Raw genomic sequence first — 24,888 nt, forward strand, 5'->3', positions numbered from 1 at the left:
ATTATGCCTTCTTCCCCCACTCACCCCATTTAAGACACTCACCAGGGTCCACATGGTGGCCTCAGTTTTCCTTGTTTTCTCTCCTTTGTCCATCCTGTGTTCCTGTCCACTCCTGGGGCCGGGAAGTCCCCTTCAATGTCCTAGTTCTTCCGCATCCTCATTGCTAAAGCTGAATGCAGATTCACTAGCCACCCCCTTCCCCCCAACTTTTCCTAAACCCCATAAGAGGTGGCTTGTGCAGAACCCAGGTCCCAGCCAATTAGCCTGCCAGGACTCTACCCCAATGTCCTCTGGCGCAGTTGACAGATACCATTCCTTTTTACATACACTTCCACTTCCAAAATACCCAAGCTGGGTATTTTCCCAGCATAAAGTTGCCCACCATTTAAGCTACCCACACCACTCGACCCTAGTACCAACCTAATCACCTTTCTAAGTATCTTGAACCTTCCAAAGAACCTGGTGCAAGCTAATCAACACCTTGGGGCCTCCCAAGCTCCAGAGAGGTGTGAGTCCTACCTACCTGCTTGTTCTGAAGAATGTCTTTCACCCTCTTTGGGTTTCATCTGAAAAAATATAGTGGTTGGACAGATCACCTAGCCTGATGTTCTGTAAGTCTAAAAGCAGTACCCAACATATATTTTAGATGCTTAATTAAAATTGAAAGCAAGAGGTTGCAGTAGGTACTTCCCAGGAGAGATGCTGAAGGTAAAGAGCCCTTCAAAAGTGTTGCCCCAGCAGTTGGCACACACCTGTTTTAGCACTAGTGGGCTAATTGTGTCCTGTATTAGTACATTAGCTACATGAGAGCAGGAGTACAGTCTGATTCGCCATTGTATTCCCAGAGTCTGACCCAGTGCCCAGCACATGGTATACATTTAATAAATACTTCTACAATAAATGGATAAATGGGAAGGAACTAGAGATAAGTTATTAATAGTTCTGTATGTTGTAAGTCTAAACTGACAGTCCCAAGGCAACATTTGGAGTGTTTGCTCCTATAAGTAGGTATAGGCTATGAGGGCACCAGGGTACATTACTTTTAATCAAGACTGACCTATAAAGTTTGTGGCTATAGGAGCCCAAAGGAAGGAGGGAAAACCCATAAAAATTAACTTGGTTCAGGCCACACGAGGCTCAATGTCGCCTGTACAGCAATACTCTAAGGATCCAATTTCTGAGCCCAAATTTTAGGGGAGGAAGCATTCTAAGTGAATAAATATCTACTGTGTGACAGATCCCCTATACAGTTTTCACACTTCTTTAATAAAACACCAAATTTCCCCCATTACAATTGTCTTCCGAGGTAAGTTTTAAGAATGAAGAAATTTAGGTTCATATAGATTCAATAACACCCTCAAGGTCATATAGTTGATAAGCACAGGATAAGGGGTCAGAATTTTTTGCCATGTTCCGAAGTCCATGCTCCTCACACAGTCTTACAGGAGCCCAGTGGAGGAGGAGCCAGGTAAATAAGGCAGCCCCAAGCCCCCCAGAGGATGAGACGGCTGGATGGCATCACCGACTCAATGGACATGAGTTTGGGTAAACTCCGGGAGTTGGTGATGGACAGGGAGACCTGGTGTGCTGCAGTCCATGGGGTCGCAAAGAGTCGGACACGACTGAGCGACTGAACTGAACTGAAGCCTCCCATGGCCAGCCCTGAAGACCCATCTCCTCAGTCAGCCTTGGGGGCGGGGGCAGGGGGGTACAGCCCGTGGATACTGGGCTCTGGGCTGAAGAATCAACGTGGAGGGTCCACTCTGACTTAAGAGTAGGCCGGCATAGGGTCCACCTGCGCTCCCCAAAGACTGCATCACCAAACACGGGGGTGGGGCGGGGGGGTGATATGACAGGCTTAGCCAGAAACCAGCTGACGTTGGTTTCTGATGTGATACACGTCCTGGCTGCCCGCGGGCGAGGGAGAGGATCCTGCTGCCCCCCGCCACCCCACCTCGCCTCGAACCTCTGCGGGCTACCACAACCTCAAAGCCGCCGCCGCCAGCCCCTCAGCGATCTGTGGGCGCTGGGCGCAGGCTGGGAACCCCGCACGTGGGTCCGCAGCGCAGAACGCTGGACTGCGCATCCTTCCAGACTACAAGACCCACAATGCTCCGGGCGGCGGCGGCGGGGAAGGAGGGGGTGCCTCCAGGTGTCTGCGACCTCGCCACCTCCCTCCCGGAAGTGTCCGAGGGTCCGCTATGGAGCTGGCGGAGCCGGGCGGTGAGTCCCTGCGCCTTGGCCGCACCACCCCGCTGCCCCAGCAGCTGGCCCTACTGGCCCCGCCCCTGGATCTCCCGCGCCCGCCAGCCACTCGGGGTGTGGGGGCGGGCGGCGGGAAGATGCGAAGGGTGGTGGAGGATGGAGGTGGGGAGGGCAAAGTCTTGGGTTCCCGGGAGAGATCAGGGGTCTTGCAGCAGGCTGAGTTTGGAGAGGTTTCCCAGGGAAGGCGCGGGGTCGGGACGCCTCGGGTGGGGTTTAAGTGGACCAGGGGGCGCCGAGTTGGGGTGGGGGCTAGGGTTGGGGGTGGGAACCCTCGGAGGTTCCAGTTTGCCAAAGGGAAGCAGTTTGACATTTGGCATGGGGAAGCCTTGGGAAGCCGTCCTGTGCTGCGGGTGGGGGTTGGCTGAATGGTAAGGGGTCGGTGTGCGAGTGTGTAGAGACCTTTTTTCTTCCCCTTGGAGAAACTTTAGCGATGGAGCGGTATTAATAGATAGGCTTTGCCGTGAAATAGGCAAAGGAGTAGATAAACTTTGAGATGACCTAAATGGGAAGAATAGGTAAGCTTTGGGGTGGTTTGGTGGGGGCTGAATTTAAGGGAGAGGTTGCTTAGAAGGTCAAAGCTCTGACTTCGGAATAGGGTTTGGGTGAATTGTGGAACTGCTTAAAGACCTGAAATTTAGGTTACAGAAAATTAGGACTTGTGATTTGGTGTTGGGAAGGGGTATGTGGGGCAAGTTTGGGGTGGCCAGTTGTCAGAGCAGTGTTATGTCCCAGGGTAGGGCTGGGATAACTGGGCGGAATGAGGACTGTGGGAGAGTTGTGGTGGGGTAGGGTCAGGGGCCCCCTGAAGTTCAGAGGGCTCTTGGCGGGTGAGCCAGCCGCTCATGGGTTCTTTGTGCCTCTCCAGCTCGGTAGCGCGGCGGGCAAGGCAGGTGCCATGGCCCTGATTGAAGGGGTAGGTGATGAGGTGACCATTCTTTTCTCGGCGCTTGCCTGCCTTCTGGTGCTGGCTCTCGCCTGGGTCTCAACGCACACTGCCGAGGGCGCGGATCCACTGCCCCAGCCGTCAGGGACCCCAACACCAACGCAGCCCAGCGAAGCCATGGCGGTCACAGACAGCATCAGAGGGGAGGCCCCAGGAGCTGAGACCCCCGGCCTGAGACACCGAGGTCAGGCAGCACCACCAGAACCCAGCGTGGGGCTTGCAGCAACGCCGCCACCTCCGGACTCCCCCCAGGAGCCCCTGGTACTTCGACTGAAATTCCTCAATGATTCTGAGCAGGTGGCCAGAGCCTGGCCCCACGACACCATTGGCTCCCTGAAAAGGTAAGCCGTGAGGATGACAGGAAGGAAGTGCTAAAGAGTGGGACGGGGATGATCACAGTCCTAGAAGGGCCAGCAGAGATCCGGGAGATCCTCTTATAGATGAGGAAACTGAGGGTCCTGGTCACACACTGTATGACCCCCCACCCCCCCAACACACCGTGGAGGCCAGAGGTGAGGGTAGGAGAGTTGTTCCGGACCAGGGGCCAGGAGTGCCTGAGACCCGCTCTATTACCCAGGTCCCTCTCTCCTCAGGACCCAGTTTCCCGGCCGGGAACAGCACGTGCGACTCATCTACCAAGGGCAGCTACTGGGAGACGACACCCAGACCCTGGGCAGCCTTCACCTCCCTCCCAACTGTGTCCTCCACTGCCACGTGTCCACACGGGTGGGTCCCCCCCTCCCGCCCTGCCCGCCGGGGTCCGAGCCAGGCCCCTCCGGGCTGGAAGTAGGCAGCCTGCTGCTGCCCCTTCTCCTGCTGCTGCTGCTTCTGCTCTGGTACTGCCAGATCCAGTACCGGCCCTTCTTTCCCCTCACCGCCACTCTGGGTCTGGCCGGCTTCACCCTGCTCCTCAGCCTCCTGGCCTTTGCCATGTACCGCCCGTAGTGCCTCCACGGGCTCTTGGCCACGCCGCCGGCCCCTCCGGATCTTGCTCGCAACGACAAGGTGGGAGCTGCTGTCTGCCCAGGCCCGCCTCTCCGACCTGCCTCTTCCCGCTACCCTGGAGCCCAGCGCTGCGAGGCAGAGCACTCCGGGGATCGGCGGAGGCCCCTCCCTGTGACCTTCATGGCTCTGGGCCACCTCCCCGGGCAGCTGGCCCTCAGCGCCCACTGACAGTGGGCTACCCCGGGTCAGACAGCTGCTGTCGCTGCCTTGGCCCTGGACAGAGCCGGGCCACGCCCCTGGGCCCTTAGGGCTCAGGCTGAGGACCTGGGCACCTCTTAGTCCCGGATCGCTCCTTGGCTGGTTTGGGGACCCGAGGACTGGGAAGGGCTGGAGAAGGGGAGTCGGGATGGGTGGAGGGAGCTTTCTGGAACACGTGCAGATTAAATAACTGTGAAGTTTTCACTCTTGGCCTAGTGTCTGCGTGTGTGGGTCGCGGGGGAGGGGGGCTGCGGGGCGCTCTCCCCTACTGGGAGAAAAGGGGTGGGCCAGACGCTTCGCCCTGCCCTACCCGCCCAGGCCAACCGCTGCCGACTCCCCTCTGCACCCCAATCTCAGCCACCAGCCCTTTGGCCCCGCCCCGGCCCCGCCCCAGCCCTTTGGCCCCGCCCCGCCCCGGCGCCGCGCGCGCGCAGCTTCCCGGAAGAAAGGGGCGGGGCACGCGGCGCCCTGGCGCGCGGGGCCTGCCGGGAGCCACGTCTTTGCTCCGGAGGACTTACTTGGCGCGGCGATTGGCGTCCGGGCCGCGCGGTTCGGGGGCTGCCGGGAAGATGGAGGACTCAGTGGCCCCCTGATGAGGAGGCCACGGGGGGAGCCCGGCTCCCGGGCCCCGAGACCGACTGAGGGAGCGACCTGCGCGGGGCCTGGGGAGTCATGTAGGGGTGGCGCCGCAGCTGCGGGGCGGGCCGCGGGGAAGGGCGGCGGGAGTTGGTGTTGGCGACCACGACCACGGTCTCCTGGCATTCCCCCCGGGCCGCGGGTGGGGGTGTGTGTGGGGGGGCCCCCCTGACACCGCCGACTCCGCGCCGTAGCGCAGGCCGCGCTCGCGGGCTCCACGGGCGCCCTTCGAGGTGGGCCCTGCGTTCTCGTTTCACAGGCGAGAAGGCTTGGGCAGGGAGACTGAAGCCACTTGTCCAAGGTCACGCAGCTGGTAAGTGGGAGCGCCCAGCATGGAACCCAGGACCGCGGAGCCCGCGCTCCACCCTCCGGTACCGCCGCCGCCTCCTGCGGGAGGGGGAGGTGGTCGGGGGTAGCGGGGAGCGTATCTGTGGGGCGAGCTGGGCTCCAGGCTGGGCGCGACCACTAACCAGATTCGGGACCTCGGGGCTTGCCTTAACCCCCTCGCCTCCCTGGGCCTTGGTCTCTCCACCTGTGAAATCGAGATAGTACCAGCCTCTGCCTGCCTTCTCACGGGCGTGTCAGAGGAGGATCGGAGGAGATGATGCATGTGGAATTGCTCTATAAAAATTACTCCGTGAGAACTCTGAAGGATTCCGATTGCTCTCGCAAAGGTTGGAAGGAGTCAGAGAGGGGCGGGTTGGGGAAGAGGACCAGAGCAGTCACAAGGGTGAAGAGAGTCCGGGTTGTTCTGACCCCAGACTCCTCTGAATGGGGAGCGAGGTGAGGAATAGAGAGTTGGTCTTTCTCCCCTCTGGAGAATACCTCACTCCCTTTTTTGGGCCACCCCTCAGGGTCTCCAGCACCCAACTCCATGCTTCGAGTCCTGCTCTCTGCCCAGGCCTCCAGTGCTCGTCTCTCTGGCTTGCTGCTGCTCCCACCAGTACAGCCCTGCTGTCTGGGACCCAGCAAATGGGGAGACCACTGGCCTCCTGGAGGAGGCCCCCATGCAGGCCCTGTGCAGGGGTTGCAGCGGCTTCTGGAACAGGCGAGGAGCCCTGGGGAGCTGCTGCGCTGGCTGGGGCAGAACCCCACCAAAGTGCGTGCCCACCACTACCCTGTGGCGCTTCGTCGTCTGAGCCAGCTCTTGGGGTCTCTGCCGCAGCCCCCTCCTGTGGAGCAGGCCACGCTGCAGGACTTGAGTCAGCTCATCATCCGAAACTGCCCCTCCTTTGACATTCACACCATCCACGTGTGTCTGCACCTTGCAGCCTTACTGGGTGAGGACGGTGTCTGTGGGTGGGTGGGTGTTAATGGAAGGATAGAGAAACCGTAGCAGACCCACCTGAGATCATTGACATACCCCACCTCAAGCTTTGCCAGGAACGGCACACTTGCTGAGTGATGCCACACTTGCTGCTGCTCTGCAGTATCCATGACAGCCATCACGAGTCAAGCAGCATGAGTCGCAGCTTAGGTTAGGGTGCCACCCCTTTTTTATTGTTGTTTAGTCGCTAAGTCACGTCTGGCTCTTCTGCAATCCCATGAACCATAGCCCGCCAGGTCCTCCATCCATGGGATTCTCCAGGCAAGAATACTGGAGTGGGTTGCCATTTCCTTCTCTAGGGGATCTTCCGGACCCAGGGATCAAACCTGTGCACTGCCAGGCGGATTCTTTACCACTGGGCCACCAGGTCTCTTCTAATACAGTGCTCTAGGGAGCCACTGCAATTTATCACCATTGGCAAGAGATGAGATCTTAAACCGCCTTCTTTTTATACGGCCTTCCCCACAGATGGTTGTGATACCTTTATTCACGTGGTAGTTCCCATTTCTCTGGTGTTTCCACGTGCTCTGTAGCAGAACTTCCAGCCCAGAAAACAGAGATGAGAAGGACTGAGGATTCACTAACTAAAACGGCAGGATTGCAGCAGAGCAGAGCAGCTCCTTCCCTGCCTCCTTTGACCCTCTGCCTCTCAGGCTTCCCATCAGATGGGCCCCTGATGTGCGCCCTGGAGCAGGAGCGAAGGTTCCGCCTCCCTCCGAAGCCACCGCCCCCTCTGCCGTCTATCCTTCGAGGTGGGCAAAGGTTGGAAGCAGCTCTAAGTTGTCCCCGTTTCCAGCGGCGTCCTCAGCAGCACCTCATCCGCAGCCTGGCAGGTGCCAGAGGCGGGGACAGGAGATGGGGGCGGGGATGGAGGCAAGCAGTATCTGCTGGAATCTCGCCCGGGTCTGGCCTGAGGGTCCAGTGTGATAAGCTGTTCTTCACAGAGGCCAGGCCCGAGGAACTGACTCCCCACGTGATGGTGCTCCTGGCCCAGCACTTGGCCCGCCACCGGTTGAGGGAGCCCCAGCTTCTGGAAGCCATTGCCCACTTCCTGGTGGTTCAGGAAGCCCAGCTCAATAGCAAGGTGGGATTGCCTCTCACCTTCCCAAGCTCCTCTCCTAGTGGTCCTCAGACACCCCAGCAGGCCTAGACCCCCCACCCCCACCTTGTCCACTTGATTGGCTGCTGCTTCCAGCAGCAGACCACCTACCTAGGCTCTCTGGCCTCTCCCCTGGGGTACCACCTTGGCTCACACCCGCACTGGCTTGTCCAACTCCCCACCAGGTACACCTGGTTCTCTGCACTTGTCCAAACATCCTTAGCCACTGCCTTAGCTTAGTCGATCCCACTCCACCAAGTCCTCAGGGCCAGAACCCACAGCAGTGTCTGCCTGTCTGGAGACTGGCCACATGGGGCTTGAGCAGTGCGTATGCTATTGAGCATCTGTGCTGTAGAGGGACTGTCCTGCCTTTCCAGTGACTGATGCCATCAGCTTGCAGGCCAAGTCTCCCTGAGGTTCAGCTTGTAAAGAAGACAGGAGAACCTTCCCCCTGGGTGATGGGCTGATCTTTGACCCACAGGTGGTACAGAAGTTGGTCCTGCCCTTTGGGCGGCTGAACTACGTGCCTCTGGAGCAGCAGTTTATGCCCTGCCTTGAGAGGATCCTGGCTCGGGAAGCAGGGGTGGCCCCCCTGGCAACTGTCAACATACTGATGTCACTGTGTCAGCTGCAGTGCCTGCCCTTCCAAGCCCTGCACTTTGTCTTTTCCCCTGGTTTCATCAACCACATCAGTGGTGCGCAGACTTGGGGGGCTGGCTGTATCCTGGAGGGCCGGGGAGCTGGGGAAAGCAGGAGTGAGGGTCTGCACCCCAGTAAGCCTCGTTCTGCTTTCCCCACAGGCACCCCTCATGCCCTGATCGTGCGGCGCTACCTCTCCCTGCTAGACACGGCAGTGGAGCTGGAGCTCCCAGGATATCGGGGCGCCCGCCTCCCCCGAAGGCAGCAAGTGCCCATCTTCCCCCAGCCACTCACCACTGACCGCGCCCGCTGCAAGTACAGGTGGGTGGGCAGCTGGGGGAGGGAAGGGGTTGGCTGGCAAGGAGCACCCGGGTAGACAGGCCTGGGGGACCCTGAGCCGTCTATGCTGCTGCACTCTGGGTCACCAGAAAGCTAAGCCGCAAAGGCCATTTCCCAGCCTGGGTGTCGAAGGAAGTGGGACCAAGCTAAAAAGAATGCCCTGGGGGGCCTTCTGAGCCGGGCTCCTCTTCCCTCAGTCACAAGGACATAGTAGCAGAGGGGCTGCGCCAGCTGCTGGGGGAGGAAAAATACCGGCAGGACCTGACCGTGCCTCCAGGCTACAGCACAGGTGAGCTCTGGGTGGGCCGGCGAGCCCCTGGGAAGCAGAGCCTCCGCCGGAAGCCAGTGGCTCTTTCTCTCCCGGCCCCACAGACTTCCTGCTGTGTGTCAGCAGCTGCGGCTCGGTGCTGCCCGTGAGAGCCCAGGACCCCTTCCTGCCGTACCCTCCCAGGTCCTGTCCCCACGCCACCCGGGACCCTGCCCAAAGGTAAGGCGGGAGCCTGGGAGAGCTTCCCCGGCCCCCCGCGCATAGCGCCTGAGCCGCAGTCCCTTCCTCTCCAGGGTGGTGCTGATGCTGCGGGAGCGCTGGCACTTCTGTCGGGACGGCCGGGTGCTGCTGGGCTCCCGAGCCCTGCGGGAGAGGCACCTGGGTCTGATGGGGTATCAGCTCCTGCCGGTGAGGCCCCGCCCCCAGCCCCACCACGCCCCCACTAGGACCTGGCGGCCAGCTCCCCAGCCCCCAGGGATGACGAACTCTGTCCTCCGCCCCGCAGCTACCCTTTGAAGAACTGGAGTCCCAGAGAGGCCTGCCCCAGCTCAAGAGCTACCTGAGGCAGAAGCTCCAGGCCCTGGGCCTCCGCTGGGGACCTGAAGGGGGGTGAGGGGTGCACACAGGCTCAGGATGGCCCCCTCGTGGGGATGGACAATTTGCACTTTGCTTCCCTCTGCTTTGACTTGTCATTAAAGTCCCTCTCCTTCCCCATCGCACGTTTTGTTTCTGGGACAGGTGGGCTGGGTTCCCCCACGTGTTTCCCATTCACAACCGGCTGACACGGACACACACACACAGAGACCAGGGATAGGTGGGGTCCGAAGCACTTTACTGCCTGGGGGGGGTGGTGGAGGGCCTTAAATTATTCACTTAAATAAAAATGAGGAGGGAGGAGGATGGGGAAAGCACCGCCCCCAGCCCGTTCCCTCTGTCCGTCCATCCCGTGGCTGTCCGTCCAGGCAGCAGTTACACAGGCATGGGCATCTCGTTGTACTCGTCCACACCCTCCCGTTCATCGAACACCGGTTCTGCCTCGTTAGCATCCAGCTGTGGGCGAGGACAGAGGAAGGTGGGCGACCTCCCAGCAAGACCGCGTGGGGGCGCCAGGCGAGGCGAGGGAGGAGCGCAGGCCTTACGTATTTCATCTCCCGCTCGGTGAAGATGCGGGTCAGCACCACCATGCGGAGCGGCACCGTGAGGATGAGGATGAAGGGGAAGGCCAGGGAGGCCGCGGTGGACATGACGGCCCAGAGCACGGCCAGGCAGAGCAGCTGCAGGGCCGTGAACAGGTGCATACGCAGGGTCCGGACCTGGGGGCGGAGTGACGCAGGGCAAGAAGGGTGAGCCTGGGCCCCGGAGGGCCATCCGGGCCTACCACGACCAGAGGATGACGGTCCCTCTCCCCTCCGCAGGGGCAGGTGGAAGTGCCTGCCTGGGTGCTTACGGGAGCCAGGTCTGCACAGGCTGAACGGTGGCTGGCCAGAGTGGATACATGGGGGGCCGGAGAGTGACCCACACAGACTGGGTGGCGGGGGGAGAGGTGTGGGGCCCTTCCCAGCCGGGTCTCACCTTCTTGACGTAGGTGACGTCCGGGTGGTGTTTGGGCGGCATGAGCAGCAGGTGCAGCCGCTCATAGAACTGGATCCCATTCAGGGAGGTCACGCCCATGTACAGGAAAATCCCGAAGAGCACAGCCAGGGGGATCTGCCGGAGCAGATCCCCGATGACCAAGGAGAGGCCTGCGGGGCGAGGGGGAGGAACAGCTGGCCCCGGGGCGCTCCATCCCTCCACCCGCAGCGGCCACGGCCATGAGACCCCTCCGGCAAGGCTGGGGGGAGAGGTGAACATACCCACGAGCAGGGCCACCAGCAGCCCTGTCACCCGCTGCTCCTTGACCTCCTGGATCTTGGGCTTGTCCCCGGGTGCCACTGCCTTGCTCATGACCGTGAGCGCGTTGGCATGCGTGACGGAGCGGACAGTGGCGGCAGCCAACCATGGCAAGCCGAAGAGGGCACAGATGCCGCCCATGGCCACGATGAGCAGCAGGTCCAGGTGGAAGCCAGAACCCTTCTGAAGCATGCGCTCCTTCTTGGAGATGATCAGCCTGAACAGGGACAGGCATGCCCTGAGCCCTGGGCCCCCCAGCCCAGCTCGGCAGACAACTGGGTCTTTCCAGAGCACCCAGGCAGTCACCTCCTCCTGTTTCTGGAACCTGGAGGTCCCTGCCCATCCTCTTCAGGACGAGGGTTCCATCACGGAGTTGAGTCCTGTCCCAGTGGCCACCACCCACCCCCTGGACAGCACCTAGCATGTCCTGTGCCCATGCAGGCACATTTCAGTGGGATTTTCTGTTGTCTACAAACTTCAGCAGCCAGCCTGCTGGGGGTTCCAGCCCATTCATGCAGCAGGTCGTCCCTGTCTGCACAGCGACCCCTCTGCCAGGACCACTCACGTGGTGATCTGTGTCTCCATGAAGATAAGGATGAAGACCAAGATGGCGGGCAGCAGGCTGGCAACCATCATCCACACGGGGAAGGTGCTCTTCTCCCCCAGGGGGTTGATGACCCAGCCGCGCTTCTCTGGGGCTGTCACTGAGAAGCCACTGGGCACGCTCAGCTTCTGCAGGGCAGAGGGTCGGGGGGGAGTGCCCTGAGTTGTACTGGGGCTGGGGGGATGGTGAGCGAGTGCTGTGGGAGAGGCCTGGCGTCTGCCTGGCTTAGCAGCAGTCCTGGTCCTGGGGCCTGGAGCCCCGCACCCCCTCACCACTGCACACCGCCGTACCTGGGTGTAGGTGTCCTCAATACTGTAATCCACGAGCACCATGACGAGGATGGCGATGGGCACCCCAAAGTCCCCAATCACGCGCCGTACCTGTGGGCAAGCACCGCGCTCAGAGGCCCCACGCCGCCGTCCAGGCCGGACTGCAAGTTGCCCCCTTCCTTCCCCCACCCGGGGGCTCTACGCCTCCCTTGGGCCTGCCAGCCCACACACCCGGCCGGGGAAGAACCGGCTGTTCTTGAATTTGCGCAGGAAGAAGGCGATGAAGAAGGTGCCGGCCATGAGAACCAGCGACAGCAGGGCGGTGTTGGGCTGGCCCCGGGGCCTGCCCTGCCCAGGCGGCCTGGCTGAGCTCTCGTTCCTTGGCCCCAGTGTGGCTCCTGCCCCGGGCCACGTGGCATTTTCGCCACTGCCTGCCTCGGAGCTGTTGGAGACGGAACAGCCGTGGAGGGGGTGCTCCTGGAAGATCTGGGGAGAGAACAAAGGACTCCATACGCTTAACTGACCAGAGGTCTGGGACTGAGCTGTCTGCTGAGTTGGGACAGGCAGGCCCAGGGTGGTCAGCCTACCCTCAAGGAGCTTGTCTTGATTAAGAAAATGACTGAGGTGAACAGATGGGAGCGCAAGACCACTGGGGGTTAAGAGAGCGGGGCTGGTCTAATTGGGGAAGGCAGCTTGGAATGAGGCTCCAGAGAGGCCTGGAGGAGCATCCAGGGGAGCGTGGCAAACACTGGGGACACATCTGATCCTGACCCAGACACAGATGTGAGAGTATGTCTGTCAACTTGGGGGCCTTTCCCTCTGACTTTCTGGATCCTCTGCCACCTTATCAAAAGCACCCGTCACCTTTGTTATTAAAACTAGGTGAGTCTTTGAGACCGATCTGAAGTCCCAGTGTGTATGTGTTGGCAACAGGCCTCACGCATGGAGAACCCAGGGGCAAGGAGGCCCCCAGCTCCCTCGTGGGCCAGGTCCCATGGGGGCCCTACCCACCTTCACCAGCTTGTAGAAGGTCTCATAGATGAAGATGAGCGAGATGAGGAAGGCAAAGATCTCCTGGGTGAAACGGGAGACGAAGCGCACCAAGAAGCTGCCCTCCAGGGCCACCATGAGCAGGGCCAGCAGCACCAGCCAGAGGCCGATCCACACGCGGCCCACCAGGTACTCCAGGTTGTTGCTGCTGCAGAACTGGGGCAGGCAGGGCGAGGGGGTGGGCGGAGTCAGGCTCAGAGCCTGGGGGCTCTTGAGGAGTGCGGGTGGGGGCTGCGGGGTGGGGGTCGGGGCGGAGGGGAAGGGGAGCGGGAGCTGAGTCGGGCAGGAGGAACCAGCGCCAACAGCCTGTGGCCACTCACCGAGAAGAAGGCCTCCTCGAAGACCAGCAGGGGCCCGGAGAAGCCAATCACCAACAATGGCTGGGCCCCCAACAGGCAGAAAAGCACGCCCTGGATGGCTGTGGACATGATGAGCTCCGACACTCCGATCAGGTCATGCGTCTTCTCCCCTAGGACAGCAGGAGCCTGCTCAGGGGCTGGTGGCAGGGCGGGGGGTGGGGGGAGCCATGCCCTCCCCACTCCGCCCCGGCTAAGCCCCTCCTTACCCAGCAGCCCCCCAAAGGTGATGGCGGGAGACAGGGCTGCGAAGTAGATGAAGATGACAGCGGCCAGGCACTGGGGGTCCAGTGCATCCCGGAAGTCGCTTAGGTAGTGGGGGTAGCGGCGCCGCACGTCTCGGATCAGCCCCCCAAAAGGCCGGCCCGTCCGCCGCAAGGGATCGTCTTCCACTGCACCGGCCACCTCTACCATCTGCAGGAGCGCTGCAGCCCGGGGCCTGCGTCAGGGCACCCATCCCTGCCCTCGCTCGCCCATCCGCCCTCCTGACGCCCCAGCCGGACCCGGGCAGCCCCGATCCAGCCCCCTGGCTCGTACTGGCCCCGTACCCTTATCCTGAGCCGACTTGGGCTCCAGCCCGGCGCCCGGGGGCAATAGCCGGCCCTGCTCCTCCCGCTTCTTGAGCATCTGGCGCTGGAAGTGAGCGACCGAGCGCAGCAGCTCCTCGCCCTGCACCTCCGAGGGCGGCAGCACCACGCTGCAGTCCAGGAAGGCATTGATGGCCGTCAGCAAGTCCTCCCGCTCGTCCGCCAGGTAGGCCGCCTCATGGAATTGCTGCCAAGGCAGGACCGGGGTGAGTGAGGACACAAGACGCGGGGCCAGGGCCTGGGAGCCAGGCTGGGCACCGGGGGTTTGGGGGTGGGGATGGCGTTCTGGAGTGGCTGACCTTGTCGGACATGAGGGTGGAGATGGAGCGGCCGATCTCATGGTAGTCCATGTTGGCGCTGCTCGGGCCCAGCAGCAGGAAGAGGAAGCGCACCGGCACGGGCACCTCCAGCACCGCATCCAGCTCCACCGCCTCCCGCAGCCGCACGAAGGCCATGGTGGGGCGGGCCAGGAACTCCACACAGCCTGCGGGTGTGTGGCTGTCGTGGGCGGGAGCCCAGCAAGGGTGGCCTCCGGCCGCCCCCCGCCCTGCCCCACCCCATCCCCAGTCCTCGCCTCACGTACCCACGAGGACTACTGTGGCCTCGGCGTTCTCAGGGATCTTCTCCAGCAGCTTCAGCTCGTGTTTGGACTTGGAGCGAGTGATGCCGGCCGGAGGAGCCGGAGGGGGCGGCTCACGCTGGGGAGGCAGGAGGCTGGGGCTCAGCTGGGCCGTCCTGCCCCTGCCCGCCCCGACCCCGCTCGCTCGTGTCACGCAGCCTCTGGGGTGGCTGGACCTCACCCCGGCGGGGCTGCCTTCTCCCCCTCACCTCTCGCTCCACCTCCAGCCGGGTCTCAGGGACGCCTCCAATGAGGGGCTCGGTGACATGGGGGTCGCTCTCGGCGCCCTGGCCATGGTGATGCCCCAGCAGGGAGCCCAGGGAGCCGGCCGAGATGTTACGGGGGAAGGAGAAGTCCTTCTCGTCACTGGGGTGGCTGTGGGGCGGCAGGCAGGGAGGTGAGGCGGGCTGGCGGCCAGGGCTGGGCAGGCAGGGTGCGGTGCCCGAGGCCTCACCTGTGTTTCAGCAGCAGGGCCCGCAGCACGTTGGCTCTGTCCTCGGCCTTGATCTGGTCCGAGATGACCATCTGCTCCACCACCTGATGGGCCACACCAGGCAGGGTCTGCTGATCCAGGTCCAAGAGCACGGCCCCTAGAACGAGGACGACACAGAGGGGCCTCATCCCCAGCCAAGAAATGGGGGGCCGGGCTGGGATGGGGGGACAGCCAGGGAGGCACTGCCCAGCCCTGAAACCGGTGAGCGGGGCCCAGCTCGGCCTGAGGCCCAAGTCCCCAAGCCCTCTCTCCCTGCAGGAATGTTGTGACGCTCAGCAGAGGCCAGGAAACCACAGCTCTCAGAGAGGCCACCTGGCTAGACCTTGCCCAGACACCCCTTCTGGGAAGCACGCAGCAGGAAGTGTCCCAGGCCACCCACATGGGCTGGACTGCCCTTCGCTGCCAGGAACTTCCTCCGGACCGAGCTGCCACCTCTGCTGTCCACTTGAGGGCCTAGTTCTGCCCTCTAGAGCACAACCCAGCCGGTCGTGGCAGCCCCGGAGCCATCCAGAGAGTACCCCCCCCCAACCCTGGACTCCTCAGTGTCCCCAAGTCTAGCAGCTGCTCAAGGACACCCAGCCTGTCCCTGCTCCGAGCTGCCATTTCCCAGAGAGATGAAGGTCCTCTCAAAAGTCACCAGGTCATTTTTCCGTCAAGGTCAACTTGGGGGACATGGAACAAACAAAACCGAAGGCCCCCCAAGCAGCCAAAAGCCAGATGGCACAGCCTGGCGATCAAGCCCTGCGCTCTGGCACCTCACCCAAAGCCCTCAAGCCTCTTCAGAGCCCAGTAACTCCTAGTTGGGAAACAGTCCTGACAGCAGGCTTCTGAGTCCTTGGCCGCTGACAGCAAGTGGGAGCAGTTCCCCACCAGGAAGGAGGAAACAAGCCGAGAGCAGAACATCAGACGTGAGCACCTGCGCTCATGCAGCAGAGGCCACACTGCCCTACAGGTTAGGTCACACTGCTGGGAGCCCACACCGCCCTACAGGTTAGGTCAGGCTGCCCAGAACGTCTAGGATCTCAGAAAGCATTCCACCAAAACCATTTAACAACACTGCAGCATCCAAAACATACCAGCTTCAGTTTATCTGAAAATATCACTTAGAGAAGCTGCTTGCTGAAGATGCCAGACCAGAGAAGAGGGTCAGGCCTGCCCTGCAGTCACCCAACGACAGAGCCCGAGGAACGGCTGGCCTCGTGAGAAGTGACATCATGACAAGAGATGCTCCCTTCTGGGCTCTGGTGACATTACACACCCTGTTGCTCAAGACAAAGGTGTGGGACCGTTTGGTCCTCGGAGAACGGGCTCGGGCAAAGGCCGTTCCCACGTCGAGGACGGGCGGGCGCGCATTACCATGGGCCAGGGTCCGGCGCAGCTCCAGGAGGCTCCGGAACGACAGGGAGGCCACGTGGGGCTTCCCCCAGCGCTCTGTCTCCTCCTCCACGTCCTCCTCGAATTTGATCCAGCGCGCCGTCTCCCGCCACTGAGGCTCCTGGTTTTTGTCCAGCAGCAGCTCATTCAGCTCCACAAACACCTTGGGGTGACGGGAGAAGGCGTGGTGGGATGGAGGCTGTGACCCCAGGGCGCACAGGGCGCAGCCCACCTCGCGGCTCTCCCTCGTCTGTGAAGTAAGAGCGATGCCACCCACCTCAAAGGCCTCTAGCGGGCCAAGAAGGACCCACCTACTGTACAGCATAGAGCTAAGCACTCAATAGTCTGTAATAACCTGTAAGGGAAAAGAGCCTGAAAACGCAGGTATGTGTACGTACGTATAACTGAACCACTTTCCCATACACCTGAAACCAGCACCACGTTGTAAGTCAACTGTAATTTTAAAAAATGGGGGCACAGTGGGCGATAAAAGTACACAGAACACTTAGCATCGTGCATGACTCGGAGGAAGTGTTTGATGAACGGTCACTGAACACACAGGAACTTGGCAGGATGCATTTACACGCATTTCTAGAACTGGCAAAACTGGAGAGGGACACAGCGGTGACTTCTGAGGGTGCTGATGAGGCAGAGGCCTGAAGGGACTCTCTGGGCGTGGGGACATCCTGTATCAAGGTAGGCTTGGCTAGGGTTTACATGTGCAAAGCATCATGGAGCTGTGCACTTAACCTCAGTGTGCTTTTACTGTGTCTGACCGCAATCAAAAGGTTACCCAAAAAAACCCACTGGCAGGGTTAGGGCTCAAAACCAGAGTGCTGGAATCTTAGATGGGCAGCATCACTAAGGACCGGGCTTCCCTGGTGGCTCAGCTGGTAAAGAATCTGCCAGCAATGTGGGAGACCTGGGTTCGATCCCTGGGTTGGGAAGATCCCCTAGAGGAGGAAACGGTTTCCCACTCCAGTATTCTGGCCTGGAGAATTCCATGGACTGTATAGTTTATGGGGTCGCAAAGAGTCAGACACGACTGGGCGACTTTCACTTTCACTATACCTGAGTGGCCCTGGCCAGTCACTGTGCCTGTCACCCTGACAGGATGTGGGAGGACTCGAGTGGGGAAGTGACTGGACTCTGAGACATGAAGCACACTGCTGCATGAAGCCACCCTCAGACACCTCACTGCCAGCTGCCAGAAAACGGCTGTGAGAGAAGTCAATGTGTCTAGAATGTGGACCAGAACTGTAACAGCCACACCAACAATGGCAGCTCAGTAACACCGTAATAATGGTTTGGGGACAGATGGCTACTGGAGTTAACTGTAGTGAATATTCTATAATGTTGTTTAAATGTTGATTGGTTATGTGGGGCACCTGAGGCTAACATAATATTGTGTTATCAACTATGTCAATTAAAAAAAATCAACACTGTTGAAGACTGCACTCTTGTGCAGTGCGCAACCTTGAAAACCATACATGGCCACCCTGGGGCTTGAGATTACCGCTGGTCTGAGAAGCGGTGGGGGCTGTGGACAGCAGATCTACAGAGAGATGATGGAAGACCATGGAGCACTGAACTCACCTCATGGGGCTTGTGGGGGGCCCGGGGCCGGGCCCGAGGAGTGGGGCCAGGCTCTCGCCCTTCCCGGCCACTCTGCACAGATGCCTTGGCGTTCTTCCGCACCAAGTGTCGCCGTACCCCAGGAACATCCTCAAACCGGTGACCTGCAGTGGTGGGGAGGAGAGGGTCAAAGGTCCCTTTCTCTTACCCCCACCCCCCGCCTCACCAGCTCCAGGCTTGCCCAGGCCCGGCACGCACTCTTCATGAGGTCCAGGTCAGCCGTGGCCAGCGTCTGCGCCTCGCTCTCGTCCGTGGGGACCCGGGGCAGCAGCGCCTGCTCAGCCCCCGTCATGCTTCCGATGCGTCTCCTCTCCTGCAGGTTGTAGCTGCGGTGCCCGGGCTGCGCCTTGGTCAGGAGGCGCCCGGAGGCACCCCCATCATCACCTCCCGCCGTGCCGCTGGCCACGGCCACCACCTCTTCCACCTGGGCCCTGCACAGACAGGGCGGCCATGAGCAAGCCTAGGAAGGCCGGCCCCTCCCGCTCAGCCAGGGCCCCCAGGAAAGGGGACCCCCACAGGCCCCAACCCCGCCTCCCTCTCCACAGGCCTTGGTAGGTGAGAATATGGAAGTGCAGAGAGGGTTCTGGAAGCAGAGGGTGGTGTTTGAACCCAGCTCCTTCCTTCCCAGCAATCCTCCGAGCTGCCCTGGGACAGAAACTCAAGCCGCCAAAGGGAGGCTGAAGCCAGCCTTCCCCGGGGCGGGCCAGTGATGTCGGGAAAGTGCCCAGGTTGGGACCGCTAGCAACGGACTCAGGGCTCACAGGGGCCCGTGTTTCTAATCAAATGGAGTAAAGGACGTGGAAATGGGCCTTTGGAGCTGGAGACGCCTGCCCCCACCCGACAGCCGTGAGAAGGGTAAGAGTACCTGTCCCTTAGGATTCTGGCTTCTGCTCTTAGCTCCCAAACTGGGGGTGGGGATTTCCTTTCTCCCCGCTTCCCCTAGAGGGCCCTGTCCCTGCCACACCTTTGTACACCGTTCCCCTGGCAACCGGCACCCCCACGGCTCCAAGCCCCTGTCCCGCGCCGTGACCAGCGCCCCCTGAGCCAGGCTCTCTCCACCTGCACCCACCTTCTGTGCCCGAGGTTCTGTTCACACTCCTGCCCACAAATCTGAACCCCTTGTACGACGCCCTGTTCTCTCTTGGGTTCCCCCGCCTCCTGGCCATCTGCTGGCCCGCAGGCCTGCGCCTCCCGCGCAGACGGCTGAGGGGGACCTGGCTCCATCCACACGGCCTGTCTCCCCAGCGAGTCTGTGCCGCCCCGGAGGGGCAATTTGCCCTTCACTTCCCCCCACCCCTTCACACTGCCTGGCACCCGGACAACAGGGAGGCGATAGTAGTGACCTTGAGACCTCGTTCAAAGTGGTTTCTTCCAGGAAGCCTTCCCTGGCTGATGTCCCCAAACTCCACAATCACCTGTTGGTACCGATGTTCCGCCTGAACCCAGTCGTCTGGCGCAGTAACTTGTGCTGACTGCCACTTCACGAGACCACAGCCAGGGTGGACTGGCAACTCCCCAAAAGCAAGAGGGGGGCCTCCTATTCCTCTCACCCCCTTGGGGTCCCGGGGGTGTGAGGAGGTCACCTGTCCAGCCTCTGACCTGTGTTTGACATTGCTCGCCTGAAGCCATGGCTGGGGGGGAGATGACAGGTGTGGGAGGAGGCGCCTAGACCATATTTAAAACTTTCATTCACACCACCCTTGAAACCTACTACCACCTTGTGGGAAAAGTCCTATTACGCTTGGTTTACAGACGGGGAAACGGACTCAGAGACGTCAGTTCTTGTCCAGAGTCAAATCCTAGCAGCATAACTGGGTTTGAACCACAGCCTGAGCCTCTCAAGGCTCCTGCTTTGTCTCCTCACCCCACCTGACCGATGCTGGCATGGGGGGTCTCTGTGTGGGGACCCTTACCCAGTCTGGGCTGCTTTGGTGGCCCGGGGAGCTGCCTCCTGGTGGGGCAGGGGTGGAGGTGGAGAGGGACTGGTGGTTTCTGCCTTCCGGTCGGCACCTTCGTCCTCCTGGAGGAAGAACTAGAACAAGGAAGCCGTGTGAGCAGGGGAGGTTGGGCCAGAGATCCTGCAGATAGCGCTCCCACCCCCGGGGAGCCCTGCCCAGCTCACCTGCACGGAAGAGGGTGTGGAGGCAGGCGAAGGCTGGCTGAGGGCCCGAGCCCCCTCGGCCTCACTGGCCTCATCCTCCTCTTCCTCGCCCTCCTCGATGGTGGGGGTCTCCCCAGTCGGGGAGGCTCCGGGGCGCCTGCGGGGCTTCCGCCCTGGGCCCTGGGGTGTCTTTCGGCGCCGGGTGTCAGGAGGCAGGTGGGTGGACAGCGGGTGGTGGATGTGATGGGAAGACTGGCGATGGTCTGCAGGGACAGGTGCACTGGCTGCCAATGGGCCCTGCTCCCCCCTCTCCAGCTGGCGGGCCCCCAGCCTCTCCCCGCCCCCAGGCCCCCAGCCCGGAGCAACACCCTGTCAGCCCCCAACTCGCCTCCCCCGACCCCCTCACATTCAAAGTCTTCCTCCCCGTAGCTGCGGCCGAGCTCCTCCCCTCCTCGGGACCCCGCCTCCTGAAGGATCTCCTCAAACCGCTCCACGCCCAGGGTGCGGTGGAGTTCATCCTCCTCTTGCTCGGCTGCAAAGCCAGGTGCAGTCACGGGGCCCAGGCTCTCAGGCTCTGGCTGCAAGGAAGAAGGGGCAGTGAGGACTCTCGGGGAGCGGGGGTGGGGGTGGGGGGGGGGTGTCCCAGCACACCCCCTGCCCGCCTAGCAGAAGAAATCCAGTACCTTTCCCCCAGCTGCCCCGACTCCAAAGCCGGGGACTCAGCACCCTACCCCCAGCAGCCTTCCCTGCCCCCCCACCGGAGTCCTGGGCCATCAGCACCCTGGCTGGGCCCATTCCTGTCGGTTTCTAGGGCAGGTGGGAAGCGTCAGCCCTGGAGGCCTCTGCAGAAGTCCCGTGTGTCCACCCCGGAGGTCAAGGTCGGAGGTGTGACCTGGGCCGTTCACATGGCTGACACTGATGGTCGTGAATGCGACCCTGACCTGTCCGACTGAGCCAAGTAACTCCTGGTGGGGGGGGGGGGGGGGTGCGGCGCCTGAGCTAACCAACCGACCGGGCTCGGTCTGAGTCAACTGGAAGCCCACCGGAGGGAGCCAGCGCCCTGGGCTGCAGCCCTGCCCCGCCCCGCTCCACCCCCCCACCTCCCGCACCTGAGTCATTCTGCGGGAGCCCAGGACCGTGGTGGCGCTTCGGAGAGCTCAGCCCAGCAGTGCAGGCAGCCACCACTCTGCAGCTTTGGTCCAGCGCCCCCCCAACCACCACCACCCCCTGCCGGCTGGTCTCAGCTCCAGGCACCACCAAATATTTGCTCAAGCAAGAGCTTCTGGACTTGAAGGACATCAAGATCTCCAAGGGCAGGGGTACCCGAGCAAGAAAGAGCGGAGGGAGGTGGGCTGGGAAGGAGGGCGGGCCTTGCAGAGCCTGGGAGGTGGGGTCAGGAGCCGCTGGGTGGGGCAGGGAGGGGGGACACACTGGATACTAGAGGCCAGGACCAGAAGCTTGCACCCCCCGCCCCAACCCTGGTCAGCCCATCTCTGCCGCTCGAGCCCGGCTTCTCCGCCAACTACCCCCAGGCACGGGGCCCCACTCTCACCAGAAAGAGCACCGGAGGAAGGCGGTAGAGCGGGGCGGCTGAAGCCAGCGAGCAGAAGGGGGCTAGCCCGGGGTGGGGGGAGGAGGGCAGAGAGCCCCTCGCACCTGAGGCCGCAGGAGGAAGTCCATGGCTGCGGGCTGGGGTGAACTGGGGGCGGAGGGGGAGGGGACTGGCCGGCACCTCGCCCCAGTCACGTGCCCCCGTGGGCCCAAGTGACCAATGAGGTGCGGATGATGCCGGCGCTGGGGTTAATCATTGCCCTTCCCAGGAACACTGGAAGGGGGACACGTGGGGCGGCGGCCACGTGGGGGCCGGGAGGGGCCGGGCCTGGGTGGCACGTGGGGCCGGGGGGCGGGGCGGTCTGCCCAGAAGCCCCTTGCAGCAGGCCCGGCAGGCACAGCCTCCAAGACCCAGGGCGGGGGAGGGGGCTGTCATCGGTTAGAGACCCAGGATTCCCAAAGTTCCTCCTCTCCCGCTGAGGAGGATAAACAACCTCCCAGGGCTTCAGGGAACAGAGCCGCAAGGCCCTCCCCAGGGCTGGAAGCCATCTGACGGCCACCACCAGTACCTGTCCCAGACCCGGTGGCCCGTGCAAGGAGAGGCATGGCAATGCCCTTCCCAAGTCCATCCAGGCTCCCCTCTCGGGCTTCTTCACACGCGCACACGCACACACACTCACACCCCTGTTTGACACAGACCCTCACTCGCCCAGAGCCCCAGTGGCGGTCTCTCACTCACACACACACACCCTCACCCTTGGCCAAAGCCCCAGTGGTGGCCTCTTCACTCACACACCCTCAGCCACAGCCCCAGCGATGGTGGTGCACAGGAGCAGTGAGCAATACTCACCGTTCGGAAGGAATCCGCGCCCGACGCGGGGCGCCGGGGGCCGCTGCTCATGGCCAAATCTTAGCCCTTCTCGCTGTAGCTGCGCCTTTCAGGGAGACGAGGTGGCGGCATAACCTGGGGGAGGGCACCAATCACCAGGTGAGAGAGGCCCCAGGCCAGCGGGAGCACCCCCACATCACACAGCTCCCCCAGCCCAGACCAGCCCAGGCGAGGGCAGGGCCCTGCGGGGGTGGGGGGGTCTCCTGCTTGCACACGATCCTCCCAGGCTCCCAAGGGCCTTGGCGCCTGACTCTGGGAGGGTGGAGCGGGGAGCAGAGAAAGTTAAGACAGGAAAGTTAAGAAAAGAGAGGAACAAAGAACTGAAGCGAGGATGGAGGCCCAGCAGGCCCAGGGACTGAACGGAGGCAGGGGGAGAGAGCAGAGGGTGGGAGACCCCTGGGGTTGGGGGCAGGAAGGAGACAGGCCCAGACCTGGAGAGACAGCAGCAGAGATCAGCTTGGGGAGATAGAGGAAGAGGGAGGACAGGCCGAGCCAGAAGTGCAGTGAGAGCGGAGGGGGCTGGTCACGGCTGGCAGAGGGGGCTGAGACCGGAGACGGGTGTACAGGGGTAGGGGGTGAGACCCAGAGCTGGGCCGGGGCAAAGGGGGATGAAGGAAGGCAGACAGAACTCTGGAGTGAGCCCAGAGCAACCCGCAAAGGGGGCTGCTGTCCTGTGCCCCCCCTCCTCCGAAAAAAAAAAAAAAGCCCAGCCCCGAAGTGGGGGAGGAGGAGGCTCCCAGGGAGGGGCAGGAGCCCAGCTCCACTCTGGCAGTGGGAGGGCGGCCGGGCGGGCAGCACTGGCCGGGCAGCGCTTTATACTGGGGGAGGGGCACGTGACGCCCGGGGAGGAGGGGGCACAGAAACCCCGAGGTTCTGCCCTGGGGGCAGTCTTAGTGCTTCCCTTCCCCAAACCCGCGGCCAGGAAAATCTGAGCGGCCGGGCTGACGCCCTCCTGACTGTGACTGTAGGGGCTTCTGGGGAGGCCGCCGGGCGCGGAAGGAGGCCAGCAGAAGGGCTGCGGTTAGGGAAGCTGACCAGCAAACTGGGGGGGACCCATTCCTAGTGGAGGGGGTGCTCTGTGATGGCAAGAGAACTGAGCTCCCCGGTGTGTCGCTGGTGTCGGAGTGGTGGTCAGGGTTACCGGATTTAGGGCCAACTCAGGGGTGACACAGGTCAGTGTAGGGTCAAACAATATAGGTCGGTCCAGGGTGGGGAGCCTGGAGCCACACATGCCCCTAGCGGGGCATTCCAGCTCAGCTGAGTGCTCTCTTCAGCTCCCCCCTTAGCAGGCTCTGCGCCAGGGCAAGTCTGCTGTCGGGGCGCTGGGCACTGGAAAAGACAACCGGGTCTGGGAGGGAGTGCCTGGCACCTGCCCGTGCCCCGCTCCCACTTCCCACTGGGCTCTTGGTGTGCTCCTCCGTCCTCCCCCGCCCTCCTCCCTCTACCTCCCCCTACCCCCACCGCGTTGTCCCCAGAACACAAAGCTGCTTCTGTCCAGAGCATCGGTGTCGATAATCCGGGGTGGGGGCACATTCCAGGGACCAGCCCCGACCGGCCCGGAGGATTAGCACTCCGGACCCCCACTTGGGCATTAATCACCACCGCCGTCCGCCCCCCAAGTGGACTCACATTCCACCGCTCTCCTGACGAGGGGCTGGCGGGAGTGGGGAGCTCAGGGAGGAGGAGAAAGTGGACCCTGGAGTGCAGGTCAGCGCCGTGCCCCTACACCCAGCACAGAGCTCCCCACCCGGGCCAGCCAGCACCCCCTCTCCCACTCCCGCCAGGAGTTAGTTAGGTCGCACTCTCCAGGGCTCGTCTTTCCCATCACCACCCAGCTGCTCCTTCTCCGGCCCGACCCCTTGTCCCGACCTGACCCGCCACCCCCATTCCTGGCTCCGCCTCCCAAGCCCGAGATTGGGGGGCAGAGGCTGAGGCTCGGGGCAACTCTTAGGCAGGGGCGCCCTGGACGGGCCTTAAGGCTAGAGTAGGGGGTGGCACGGGAAGGGTGTCGTCTGGAGTACTGCCCGGGTTCGGGAGGGCCGGCGGCGCCTGCCAGAGAGTACCCGCTCCCGGTGGCAGGGGGCGCGGCACCCTCGCTTTAGGGAACTCGAAGAAGCGGACTCTAGACCCCTCTTCCGACCCGCAATCACTCCGCTTGCCTCCCCATCCTTCTCCCCCAAAAGCTCGCGTCCCCGCGCCCCAGTCTCCGCCCTTTCCTGCACTTCCACTCCCTCCCCGCTCCGAGTGCCGAGTTCCCCCCTTTCCTTCCCCCTCCCTTCCTCTCTCCGCGGCCCCAGCCCTCCCCCGGCGCCACCTCCCAGCTTACCCGCTTCCTCTGGACCTGGCGCTCCAGGGGTCTCGGGGGTCTCTCTCCCCGCCGGCTCTGGAGCCCTCGCACGCTCCCGACGGCTTCCCCCGGGCCCACCTCGGGGCGCGCCCCCCGCCGCTCCCAACTTCTCCCAACTCAACTTTCCCCCGCGTCGCGGGCAGGCCAGCCCCCTACGTGCGCGCGCCCCGGCGCACCGTGCGCGTTCCCGGCGCGGCGGGCCTGGAGGCGGAGAGTGGGGCCGAGACCCAGGGGGCGGAGGCGCGCGGCCAAGCACTGCGCGGCGCCCGGATCCCAGAGCCAAGGAGGCCGCCCCTGGCTTGACCCTCCGCGCGGCGGGAGGCGGCCGCCCAGAGCTTCCCCGCAACGAGCTCGGGTGCCTGGAGACGCCGTCTCCTAGCTTCATTTGGCCCTTCTGGGCGGAA

The 24,888-nt window shown here is 62.5% G+C and overlaps 3 protein-coding genes across 12 annotated transcripts; 2 read left to right on the forward strand and 1 right to left on the reverse strand.

The window, feature by feature from the left end:
* The first annotated feature begins 2,115 nt into the window (after positions 1 to 2,115).
* On the forward strand, positions 2,116 to 4,615 carry TMUB1 (transmembrane and ubiquitin like domain containing 1). 2 transcript variants are annotated; one of them, XM_027538583.1, is made up of 3 exons: positions 2,116 to 2,223; positions 3,131 to 3,549; positions 3,802 to 4,615. In XM_027538583.1, exons 2-3 carry the CDS (start codon positions 3,161 to 3,163, stop codon positions 4,151 to 4,153), a joined length of 741 nt encoding a protein of 246 aa, XP_027394384.1. In that variant the 5' UTR covers positions 2,116 to 2,223; positions 3,131 to 3,160; the 3' UTR covers positions 4,154 to 4,615. The 2 variants fall into 2 exon arrangements, with proteins under 2 accessions (XP_027394384.1, XP_027394385.1); XM_027538584.1 differs by lacking the exon at positions 2,116 to 2,223 and adding an exon at positions 2,544 to 2,780.
* Positions 4,616 to 4,847: 232 nt separating this feature from the next.
* Positions 4,848 to 9,434, forward strand: FASTK (Fas activated serine/threonine kinase). Of its 6 annotated transcripts, none has more exons than XM_027538593.1 (11): positions 4,875 to 5,085; positions 5,307 to 5,360; positions 5,902 to 6,327; positions 7,028 to 7,126; positions 7,319 to 7,458; positions 7,955 to 8,168; positions 8,274 to 8,433; positions 8,649 to 8,740; positions 8,824 to 8,938; positions 9,013 to 9,127; positions 9,225 to 9,434. In XM_027538593.1, the coding sequence occupies exons 1-11, from the start codon at positions 5,004 to 5,006 to the stop codon at positions 9,330 to 9,332; spliced, it is 1,605 nt and encodes a 534-aa protein (XP_027394394.1). In that variant the 5' UTR covers positions 4,875 to 5,003; the 3' UTR covers positions 9,333 to 9,434. The 6 variants fall into 6 exon arrangements, 5 of the variants coding, with proteins under 5 accessions (XP_027394392.1, XP_027394394.1, XP_027394391.1 ...); XM_027538590.1 differs by having other exon boundaries at positions 4,876 to 5,085; positions 7,028 to 7,207; XM_027538591.1 differs by lacking the exon at positions 5,307 to 5,360 and having other exon boundaries at positions 4,848 to 5,085; positions 7,028 to 7,207.
* A 96-nt stretch (positions 9,435 to 9,530) lies between these two features.
* Positions 9,531 to 24,663, reverse strand: SLC4A2 (solute carrier family 4 member 2). 4 transcript variants are annotated; one of them, XM_027538586.1, is made up of 23 exons: positions 24,464 to 24,643; positions 22,099 to 22,212; positions 20,104 to 20,275; positions 19,719 to 19,960; positions 19,510 to 19,628; positions 17,795 to 18,027; positions 17,558 to 17,700; positions 15,944 to 16,124; positions 14,549 to 14,684; positions 14,304 to 14,469; positions 14,059 to 14,173; positions 13,775 to 13,959; positions 13,437 to 13,662; positions 13,098 to 13,313; positions 12,853 to 13,001; positions 12,494 to 12,688; positions 11,714 to 11,968; positions 11,504 to 11,593; positions 11,175 to 11,341; positions 10,573 to 10,826; positions 10,292 to 10,461; positions 9,859 to 10,032; positions 9,531 to 9,769 (listed from the first exon to the last, which is right to left on the reverse strand). In XM_027538586.1, the coding sequence occupies exons 2-23, from the start codon at positions 22,147 to 22,149 to the stop codon at positions 9,689 to 9,691; spliced, it is 3,720 nt and encodes a 1,239-aa protein (XP_027394387.1). In that variant the 5' UTR covers positions 22,150 to 22,212; positions 24,464 to 24,643; the 3' UTR covers positions 9,531 to 9,688. The 4 variants fall into 4 exon arrangements, with proteins under 4 accessions (XP_027394387.1, XP_027394386.1, XP_027394388.1 ...); XM_027538585.1 differs by having other exon boundaries at positions 10,292 to 10,826; positions 24,464 to 24,663; XM_027538587.1 differs by lacking the exons at positions 22,099 to 22,212; positions 24,464 to 24,643 and adding an exon at positions 21,354 to 21,392.
* Between the last annotated feature and the right edge of the window lie 225 nt (positions 24,664 to 24,888).

This window comes from Bos indicus x Bos taurus, chromosome 4 (assembly GCF_003369695.1).
Source record: "Bos indicus x Bos taurus breed Angus x Brahman F1 hybrid chromosome 4, Bos_hybrid_MaternalHap_v2.0, whole genome shotgun sequence".
Taxonomy (NCBI): Eukaryota; Metazoa; Chordata; class Mammalia; order Artiodactyla; family Bovidae; genus Bos; species Bos indicus x Bos taurus.

What these genes read in the sequence shown, in the direction of transcription:
- SLC4A2 (XM_027538585.1), bottom strand. Translation starts at nt 22,149, where the DNA reads ATGAGCAGCGGCCCCCGGCGCCCCGCGTCGGGCGCGGATTCCTTCCGA. An exon ending in GCCCTGCTGCTGAAACACAG is followed by an intron (nt 14,470 to 14,548) that starts GTGAGGCCTCGG and finishes GCCGCCCCACAG; the next exon opens with CCACCCCAGTGACGAGAAGG. An exon ending in CACCTTTGGGGGGCTGCTGG is followed by an intron (nt 13,002 to 13,097) that starts GTAAGGAGGGGC and finishes CTGCTGTCCTAG; the next exon opens with GGGAGAAGACGCATGACCTG.
- TMUB1 (XM_027538583.1), top strand. Translation starts at nt 3,161, where the DNA reads ATGGCCCTGATTGAAGGGGTAGGTGATGAGGTGACCATTCTTTTCTCG. An exon ending in ACCATTGGCTCCCTGAAAAG is followed by an intron (nt 3,550 to 3,801) that starts GTAAGCCGTGAG and finishes CTCTCTCCTCAG; the next exon opens with GACCCAGTTTCCCGGCCGGG.
- FASTK (XM_027538590.1), top strand. Translation starts at nt 5,004, where the DNA reads ATGAGGAGGCCACGGGGGGAGCCCGGCTCCCGGGCCCCGAGACCGACT. An exon ending in TTTCATCAACCACATCAGTG is followed by an intron (nt 8,169 to 8,273) that starts GTGCGCAGACTT and finishes CTTTCCCCACAG; the next exon opens with GCACCCCTCATGCCCTGATC. An exon ending in TGGGGTATCAGCTCCTGCCG is followed by an intron (nt 9,128 to 9,224) that starts GTGAGGCCCCGC and finishes TCCGCCCCGCAG; the next exon opens with CTACCCTTTGAAGAACTGGA.